The sequence below is a fragment of the Diorhabda sublineata genome, chromosome 3, assembly GCF_026230105.1.
Source record: "Diorhabda sublineata isolate icDioSubl1.1 chromosome 3, icDioSubl1.1, whole genome shotgun sequence".
Lineage (NCBI taxonomy): Eukaryota > Metazoa > Arthropoda > Insecta > Coleoptera > Chrysomelidae > Diorhabda > Diorhabda sublineata.
Window position 1 is genome coordinate 7,157,716 of NC_079476.1, and position 10,503 is coordinate 7,168,218.

Here is a 10,503-nt window from a genome sequence, read left to right on the forward strand (position 1 = left end):
CTAAACCAAGGATAATTGGTAGACATGATTACAATATCACTTTTAAAATAAGAACTAACCAAAATGCGGATTTTTTTAACAAATTGAAAAGTGTAATATGTAAATAAATACTAATCAGAAATATAATAATATCATTACAGTGATAGAGTACTATCATTTTGTGATTTAACAAATAAATATTCTATATAAACAGAAGTCTCGAAAATTCATAAACGTATATATATTTTAAAGAAATTACAAATTACATTTCTGATAATATCACCTACCTGTGTATCGAAATCTGAAGGAAATGTGGCGAGAATTTACACATTAATGTCAAATAACATATTGACATTGACAGTAATGGCAAATTTGTATTACAATAGCGTCACGATTGGTAGGTGTCAGAACTATATTTGTGTTGCCGAGATTTACATAGAAGTTGACTTTCTTTTTGGTATGTTCTGTGCCGAGAACTTTTAGTGGAAGTCACCGTTTGTAATCTGTTGAATTTATATTGAACGTGAACGAGGTTGCCAACTCGGAAGCGAGCGTAAAAGTTTATAAATTGAACGTTATTCGTACACTTGCGAAGTACACACATGTCTATACTTGTAGAGATGCTCTCATACAGTGCACAAATAATTGACTTTTCTGCGAATATTCTTAGTAAATTGAAATGGGGTGAACATATGACATTGTGTTTTATGAGTTTCTTTATTTTTACGAACATGAGACGGTCTTTTGGATGAGCTGAAGAAAAAAGTCCACATTTCGGGCTTTCGTTAAAAAAGTTAAGGCTACATCTGGAGGTGGCTCCGTCGCCATAGAAATTTGTACGCCTACGTGGTTGAGTTCATCACAACGAAAGCCGCGGAAGCCACCAACGACCGCTCCATATTGACTGCCATCTCCGTGAAGTTGGCCCCTTGATTTAATTATTTTGAAATTACGTTAATGATAGAAGGATAAGATACAAAATAAATATGGTTAGAGAGAAATTAATTTTTATATAGAAACGGTTTTAATGTGAAGTTGCCTCTCAGATGCCGGAAAAATGGACTTGGACGTTCAATTTTTTTTAAATGGCCAGTGAGAGAGAGAGAGAGAGGAAAGGAAAATTGTTATTATTTAATTATTTATTATTTTAATTGATATTAAAAATTTAAGTAGGGGGAAATAATTCGAGTCGCTCGATAGAACCTCTGCAGTGATAACTGCATTGGGGAAAGACATCTTCGACAAGATAAAACACATCATGAACATAAAAGGACACCTCCGCTACTTATTTGGACAAAAGGCCAATATTCCAGGCGAATATCCCACGTTAAGGAAGCGATTGAATGTGATCAACCCACAGGATCAGCCGAAGCATACTGAGCAACTGTGACTTGGCAGCGATATGTATCTTGCTGTTGGGGAAATTTTTTCGTCCCTTGTCAATATACGAGGATATATTGGAAAATTCTTAACCTACTTTAAAACCAAACAAAATTTCAATGTCAAAATATTTTATTACTCAACATATTCCTTCTCTTGATTGGATACATTTATTACAGCGAACCTGCAACGTCTCTAGACCTTTCAGAAAAAATGTTTCTTCTTGCTCTGAAAACCAGACCTCCACAGCTTTTATTATCTCCTCGATGGAAGAAAATCTACGACCTTTCAAACTTCTTTTTAATTGATGAAAGAGATGATAGTCGGAGGTTTTCTAATTCAAACCCTAAATCACGAATTTTTTGCATAGCAACATGAGATTTGTATGCAGGGGCGTTGTCCAAAACATCTTTGGATAGTTTTCCGCGATATTAATTTTTTCACATCGAGCGGTCAGTAATCTCTAGTTATTGTTCTACCCTTATCCAAAAAATCAATCATGATTACTCCGTGGCAATCGCAAAGAATTGAAGCAAGAATTTTTCCAGCAGATTTTTGGATACGAAACTTCTTAGGTCTTGGAGAACCAGAGTGTCGCCATTCCATCGATTATTGCTTTGTTTCTGGATCGTAGAAATGTACCCAAGTCTCATCCATAGTAACAATTCGGTTTAAGAAGTCTACATCGTTTTCAAATCGAACGCGATGCTTCTACCCTTGCACGCTTTTGGTCAACATTCAAACATTTGGGGATCCATTTTACATCAATTTTTCTCATGTCCAATTTGACGTGAACTATATAATAAACGCGTTCGTATAAAATATTCAGTGCTTCAGATATCCGTTTTAGCCCTATTCGATGGTCTGATAAAATCATGTCATAAACTGTATCGATATTTTCGGGGAATAACACAGAAATTGGCCTTCTCGTTCGGTCATCATCTTCAATGGAAAACTTACCTCTTTTGAAGCTTCCAGTCCAATTTTTCACGTCGCATACGAAGGACATTGATCACCAATGGTATTAAGCAATATTTTCGTAAATTTGCTTACCTCTTAACCCTTTTAAATACAGGTACTTGATGATGGCTCTATACTACAATTTTTCGATTTTCACAATTTTGGTGAACATCTTTTTTATTTTAATTTATTGCTCAACTCTGGTTTATTCTTTTGACGTCTTTTTTGACACTTCTAATATGTTATTGTTCGTTGTTATGGTAACGCAATATTTTGTTTATGCATGGAACTGGTTTAGGCCAAGTAGATATCAATACATCCTCGTACATTCCCGAATGGATGCACCAGCTGCTACTGAATCAAAATCTGCATCGCCGATCGCAAAATGTTCACAATCCATTCATTGAGATACTTTTACTGTTGTCGAACAAAATCAATTGAGTACTTTAATAAATTATGCAAGATTTGGAAGTTCGTGATATTCCAATATCAGTTGCTCACACATTATTACGATTATTAAATATATGTTAGCCGATTACTCGCATGGGTTTGTTTGGATTTACGCACACTGCGGAAGTGCTTCAGTCCTAAAGTAAAACGCTTTACGTAATTTTCTAATATTAATTGAAATAATTACTCTTCACAATTTTTCTTTTCTCTCTCTAACGACTAAAAAAATTAAACGACCAAGTCCGTTTTTAGGGCATCAACGATCCAACATAACAAAATAAAAATCGATTTTATATGCAAACTAAAACTGTCTAACAATTTTTTTCTTTCTTATCCCCACTAACGATTAGTTTTAATAAATTTAGAATAATTAAATCAGGAGGAAACTACACGGAAGTTTGACTACCACATCACTGATTCATCTGTCACGGTTTTAAGCAAATATTTAATACTTAGTTCTGGATGGACAGTTCCTATAAATGGCAGCTGTTCCGACTAAGGAAGACAGAATAGCAACGATTTCTCTAGCCTCCGAGGTTCCAGCTCGGTTCTCAAGCATGCGCAGTATAGATAAAGTGTCTCGAACGAGAGAGAAAATTAATATTATCGGCACCGTAACGAAGGGACGTTTTTCCCGTATCAACGCGTATGTGTAAATTGTACGAAACCAACTCGGTTATAGCTCCACAGGAACGCAGCAGTTTTGTACCTGCCCACACAATCCTCACTGTATTAGTTTTAGTAAACAAATATATGAAGAAAGAGTACCGTAAAGTGGAGTTACTTTGCTCTTATTCACTTATAATTCTAAAAGTTTCCTTGAAAATTACTACAGCAATTTGGCGATCGACCAGGGCTACTCCAGAAATGTCAAAATGTATTTCATTTTTATATAAAATTAATGTATAGTCCCAATTTGTAAATGTCAGTATTTAAAATCAGGTGCAAAGTATACTGTAGGCTGGGGTTACTTTGCACCGATAGATTTGGAACTGATTTTCTACGATCAAAATACGTTTGGAATAAAGTAAACCCACACCATTGTAAACTCAGAACTCAAAGCAATTGTCGTTCTTTTGAAATATTTTTTTTCAATTTCTAATAAATTTTATGTAAATTATGACCTTTTTCAATATTGTAGTCGTTTATTGCCTACAAAATATATAAAACGTTATGGAATAAACACATTTATTATATCTAAAGTTACTTAAATCCAAAAAATTAATTCCACCACAGTTTGTCACATTCTCGTACAGTATACAGGCCACATTTTGTATTTGATCCCATTTGTACCAAACTTCAATACGTTTTGAGGCCACTTCCAAAATTATAATGCTCTAACCATGGCATTAATGATAGCACCATCTTAGTCCACCGAAGTTATTTCTCTAGGATACACGTCGTTTTCGTACAGAAACAGAATGTATTCACCAACCATTCTACAGTCCAGATTCTTTAATTTGCTGAGCACTGGTTTTACTGAAGTAGTAAGAGTTTAGTTTTTTGCTAAAATCATTCTCTTCCTCCATATCCCCTACTTTATCTATGTCGACATCAGACATAGATAATGTCAGAATGTCAGAAGTGGACCACAGAGCGGCACGTCTTCTTCAGAAACATCGTCAGTCGCTTGTTCTTTTTCTTTTGAAGTTCCGGAAATTCCCGCAGGCAGGTCAGTGGAACTTATTTCTCCGTGTGCAATGCTTTTTCCAGCTGGTACTGTCAATAGGTTATAAATGAATTTTCTATTTCGTTTTTATTCCTATCATATTCATTCCTAAATTTGTTCAAATTGCAAACACCTAAAATTTCTATTAGAGGGCTTACATCACAAGGTACAATGCAACATTTTCTAAATCCTGAAATTAAATTAGAGGCAGCATTTTCAGAAATTGTTTCCATTAACTATAAGAATATATCTGGACGAACCTGTAAAAACTATAGTAGTAAGAACTGTTTCACTTTTTATTTGGTTTTGATTTATATAAACTTATTGCAACTATGTAACTGTTAGGTATTTAATATAAAATTGATATACTATTAAAAGTTTTCGATGCTATCTAAATGTTAAAATGAAATGATTTCATTTAGTTATTGGCAGCGTTGAAGTGTTTTGGCGCTGGTAGTTACTAGCAAGATGTAGGTAATAATTATTGTTGGGTACCTCCTAATCCATCGGTGAGTCGATGTATTCACAAAATTATTGAGGTATTCAATAGAAAGGAAATAATTGATGCATTCATAAAATTCCTCCAAAAAATTTCTGAGGTAAATGATATTAGAAGAAAGTAAGGAAAAAATGACTTATTATTCATTTTCAGTTTAATATAAATTTGAAATGTTTCAGGTTCATTATAAAATACAATGTAGCTGGGATAATTGGATGCATTTACTGCACTCGTGTTGCTCTATTTCACAGCTCCAATACAGCTACTCGTAAAAAATGGTTTTAGTTAAAAAATAGATGCCACACAATTTGAGGCCTTCATGGAGAGCATTATAACCTTTGACAGCTACATTATGTATTTTTGCACGAAAAAAAAGTTTATCTCTCAAATAATCAGGTGTCAAATGTTGTAACATTTTTTTAAGAGGACACATAAAATGAAGGTTAGCAATATTCGACATTTTTAACCAATTTAATTCATTAATTTTGGAAAAAAATATGGTCATACTTTATGTATGACCTGTAGTATGATGTAGCTGCTGCATCTGGATCTGCAGGATTAAAGTAGTGTAGGACCTGAGTGTAATTTGCATATGATTGAATGTGAGATTGAGAGACACTGTCATACCTGTATATCAAAGACATGTACGAGGAACAAAAGTGGGCCAATTAGTAAACTCTGCAGCACACCAGATACTATTTCGTCAGCCTCAGATGAACTCTGATCTGTACAATTCACAAGATATTTCAGCTTTGCACAAAGAAGATCATGATCCAACACATCAAATGCCTTAAAGTAATCCAAGGAGACGGGTATGATACCCTTCTCCTTATCCAATGCTCTTATTATGTTGCTGTGTTTACAGTTACTTTGCTATGCCCCCTAAGAAACCCTGACTGATACACGGGAAGAAGATTAGCGTTTGATTACTTGACTAAGTAAATAAGAGGAATAAATTATAATTTAAATTTTTGATATAATTTGATATTGATGAAGTAATTTGGAAAAAAAAATACGTATGCAAGCTATCAGTGTGGTTAGCATAACGGCGTCTAAACTGAAATTCCGCAATGTAACCATCCAAGATTAACATGCACTTTTCACGATAAGCTTTCAACGATTGATCCAACCTATCATAACCTCATGTGCTTTTGCTGTCGATGACGGCCTATTCAGATATGATTGGATAATGACTGACATTTAATATGCATTAGGTAATGAGTATTATGTTAGAAAATATGTGTCTCTCCCACCTTTAAAGTACTTTCGGAGCACTAAAAACAACCCTATACACACAAGAAAATTTTTGGAATAAGTTTAAAGTAGAGCCCCTAGTCTAAATATTTACATTTATCTTCTTTTTAACTACGTTATGTTAAAAAACTGCCAAATATCACAAAAAAGTACCTAATAAAAGGACAAATAATTAACCTTTGTAATTACTAGGGTCCGGTGAAAGGCAGCGAACGTCCAGTATCAGTGAAGAATAGGGTAAGACTGAGGGATATACGAAACCCTACCCCTTTACTCGCTTCCTAGCGAGGTCTAGTACCAAATCTGTAAACTATATCTGTCTGACAGACGAATGTTCTGTTTAAAGGAATAAGGTCTATTGTACTCCCTTATCAAAGTTGCTTTAGCTATCTACAGCTCACCTTCCAGCTCCATAATTCTAACAAACTACAGTATCTGTACTGGATTAAAGGAAGTTGTTTGTCCTAAAAAATTTTTGTATGTGATAAGTAATTCTACAATCAGATGAACCAGAGTTTCATGCTCTTCCCCATAGAATCTTCACTTATCAGTTTTTGCTAGACCTAATCTATCAGGTGCTTTTTGGAATGACAGTGTTCAATAAAGAAGCTAGTGAAGAGTTATAACCGGGTCCAGAAAACACCTCTCGAAGTTTATATTTCAGTTTCCTTCTTTCTTCAACATATGAGTTTATTATACCTATCACATAATGTCATTCTAAATATACCAAATTATTGGAGTCACTTTTTCAATGATATAGTTTAATTGTTTCCAATATTAATTTTGAAATGTCAATAACTGAATTATTGTAATAAATTATGATAGAATTCAATAAATTAAAACCCAATAATCTCAGTCCTGATCGCCATGAAGCACGGGGAACTTTCATCCCTGCTCTTAGGATGGAAAGTAGATACTTTTGATCGAGATATAAAGAAAAATTATTATTTATGTCGAAACGAAAATTCAAAAACAGTTATTTCTTTCCACCACAAATTAATATGCCCACTTCAAATGATTCCACAGATTTATTTAGTAAATGTACTTGTATGAGAACAATATATAGGACTAAACGTTATTCAAATTAAAATTAATAAATCTAACTTTAGCATTCACTCTTTACCATCCATCTTTTTATCTGTATCTTTTTGGTCTAATTTTGGTTCATCATTACTATTCTGCTGAACATTTGGTTCCTTACTGTCTGTTTCTACATTAGAAGCACTTTGACTATTTTCTTTAATATTTCCCTCCACTTTAGCAGCAATTTCTTTATATTTTTCCATTCTATAAGCTTTCCTAGCTTCAGATAAAAGAACATTGTGTAATAATTCACTTTTGGAATTATTTTCCGGGTTTAAAGAAGGATAAGGGTTGCCTCTCAATTCTAGTACTGCTTTATCTCTAGTTGCCCCATCTAATTTTGGTACCTTTACTAAACGAGTATAAGAAATTGTATAATTTTCATAACGAGGTGCAAGTACTTTGAATAACTTGTGCACTAATTGTTTTTCTAATAACCAGTAATCAGCCATTTCCATTGTTGTTTTGTGACAGTCTCCATATCTTATGGCATCTGAAATTAACTAAAAAACGCTACTGTAGTACATTATTTCAGTCTTATTAATTATTTGTGAAACTAATTACTGTTTACATCAAAATATCGATAATTAATTTGCAATACTTACTCTTTCTGCATACATTCTAGACTCATCTGCTCTGGGATAATTTAATTCGATTCTCTCATGTTTGATTAAAGCAGTTACGGTTTTTCGAAGTTTATTTAATCTACCTTCAGGGCCCTCTATGCTTCTGAATTTTCTTAGTCTAGGATTTGCTCTTATCCTTAATTTAGAAACTAATTTGGTAATTTCTGCTTGATTCATATTAATCAAGAAATTTCTTTTTACTACTTATATGGAAGATGTGAGGTTAGAACTGGCTTGAAGTGACAGCTCTATATATTTTTTGTTCATCTTCTTTTATTCAAATTTCCATAATAATAATAAGTTCAGAGGCACCGATTGTGGAACTGCTACTATTACAAAGTAAAAAAGATTATTTTAAGGATTTCCAAATAAACATAAATTCAAAAGAAACATTATCTGAATTATTTGGTTTTTGAAAACGGGAACAATAAGTATCTTTATTGAAATGATTTATTGGTCATTTAACGGTAATATTATACAGAGTGAGTTTTATGTATGGAACGCCTCAATTATCTCCAAAACGTCTTGTACGATTTTTAAAATTTTTTGTGCGTGAGCGTCTTGTGATTGGCCTGTATTATGGTGGTATCTACATTGTTGTCAGATTTTTCCTTTTTCCGGAAAAATAATGAACTTTATTATTTCAAATGGATCACTCTATATATTTTGTGTTTTTAGAAATCCTTAAGAAATTCTGATTATTTTTCATGTAAAATTCTCCATAATGCCATAATTTCGAAGTTATAGCTACATTTACAGTATCTCCCCACCAAAGTTACAATGAATATTGTACATTTAGATAGCTACGATTGAATAAACTCGTTTAATTTGAATATTCTTTAATAATTTATGTGCTAATACAAATCTCGTAACAAGGTCTAGTGTCAGTAAGTTAGTAAAATATTTATCCAAATCATGGTGCAGGAAACCTGCAACTGAAGATAAATCTTTAAATGTTTGTTTCATGTTAGAAGTAGATCCACATTTGTGAAGTGAAAAAATTATGAATTTTAGAAAACATACTGTAAAAGCGATTACAGTAGATGCTCAAAATCTGACAACAATGTAAATACTACCATAATACCGAACGAATCGCAAGACCCTTGTACAAAAAAATTTATAAAAATCGTACAAGCGTTTCCGAGATAATAAAACTCACTCTGTATGATATTCTGTTAATACTTGAGATTGGCAATTTCTGAATGATATTTCATTGTTCAATTTTATTCTTTATCATCGTTTGGGACAATTATTTACTTCTATGCATGATTATATTTAAAAAAATAGAAGGTATGACATTATACTTTTTGACGAGATGTCTAGTCGATCTACTGGTATGCGCCAAGACAAGTAATGCAATTTCAACATATACAATATTAGTAGTTGAAGATGAAAATTGAGCTAGAGTTAATCCAAAAGGTCTTTAATTTGGAAATGAACAATTGATCGTATAAGTATCAAACATTAATAAAAATTCATTACATTACAATTTTTGAATAGATTTTCTAATGGACTTTTAGTACCTTTATATTTAGTGTAGGTGCACGTCTGTTTCCCGGGCCGTTAACGGGCAAATTAGATAAACGAGAGCATCGAACATCTGTGCCCTGTTTCTACAAATACATATATGTCCCGAGAGAAAAGACAAGATAGGAACTGAGAATTTATATAATATTCTAAACATATAATTTCATAATTTTAGGATTTAAAACTGGTTAATAGGTTTGAAATTCCTCAAAATGTCAATAATAATATTTTGAATAATTAATTTATTTTCTCTTCAAACACTTTTTGATTAAATCAATTTCAAAAAGATGATATTTTCAAATTGAAATTGAAAAAGTGTATTTGTGGGCAAATTAAAGTTTTAAAATCCGAATTTTGACCAAATTTGATGAGTAGAAATAAATTTTTGGCAAATATAATCTAAGGAAAGACAATAACTAAATTAAATATAAATATAGAGTTTAGAAAAGCAAATTTTTGATCAAATTAATTCATTAAAGACAATTTCCGATCAAATTAATATTAGAAAAGACATTTGTGGCTAAGTTCCTCTCATATATGAGTTTTTAACCAACTCAACTACGAAAAGTCAATTTTTGAACTAATCAAATTAGTAAAAGCCAATTGTTTACAAATTGAACTGGTTCTAGTGGACTCCTGCTCAAATTAAAGTTGAAATTTGATGAATGAAAACAAATCGAATGGAATTGGATCGTGTGTGGCCTTGCATCCAACTGCAGACAAAAAAGGCTGACTGCTGCAGAACAGCAGTGTCGTTTGGATGAACATTTTTTAGCCGTATGACCGATTTGTTTAAACTTTCCTAGTTTTAAAATTTGTTTTCTCATAACTGTAAATGTCGAAAATGGCTTTTATGCGGAAAATTTCTATATCCTATAATCCTATAAAAACATTTTGAAAAATCAATATCGGACAAGGCGGCAAACCAAACTAATCATGAAGTTTAAAATACTTCCTAACAAGAAATAAAGTGTGGCAAATGATTATTGCGTGCGTAACATTTTTTTCTCAATCGGCTCAATTTGAGAAACGATTAATCTATGGTAAGTAGAAATATATGGAAAGACAACGTAAAT

At 32.5% G+C, this 10,503-nt stretch overlaps 1 protein-coding gene across 1 annotated transcript; it reads right to left on the minus strand.

The window, feature by feature from the left end:
- Positions 1 to 3,891: 3,891 nt before the first annotated feature.
- Positions 3,892 to 8,134, minus strand: LOC130441347 (39S ribosomal protein L17, mitochondrial). The gene is made up of 2 exons (XM_056774974.1): positions 7,880 to 8,134; positions 3,892 to 7,777 (listed from the first exon to the last, which is right to left on the minus strand). The coding sequence occupies exons 1-2, from the start codon at positions 8,075 to 8,077 to the stop codon at positions 7,304 to 7,306; spliced, it is 672 nt and encodes a 223-aa protein (XP_056630952.1). The 5' UTR covers positions 8,078 to 8,134; the 3' UTR covers positions 3,892 to 7,303.
- Between the last annotated feature and the right edge of the window lie 2,369 nt (positions 8,135 to 10,503).

Coding starts and splice junctions, on each gene's coding strand:
- LOC130441347 (XM_056774974.1), bottom strand. CDS start 8,077: ATGAATCAAGCAGAAATTACCAAATTAGTTTCTAAATTAAGGATAAGA. Junction 7,778..7,879: donor CTAGAATGTATGCAGAAAGA/GTAAGTATTGCA, acceptor AGCGTTTTTTAG/TTAATTTCAGATGCCATAAG.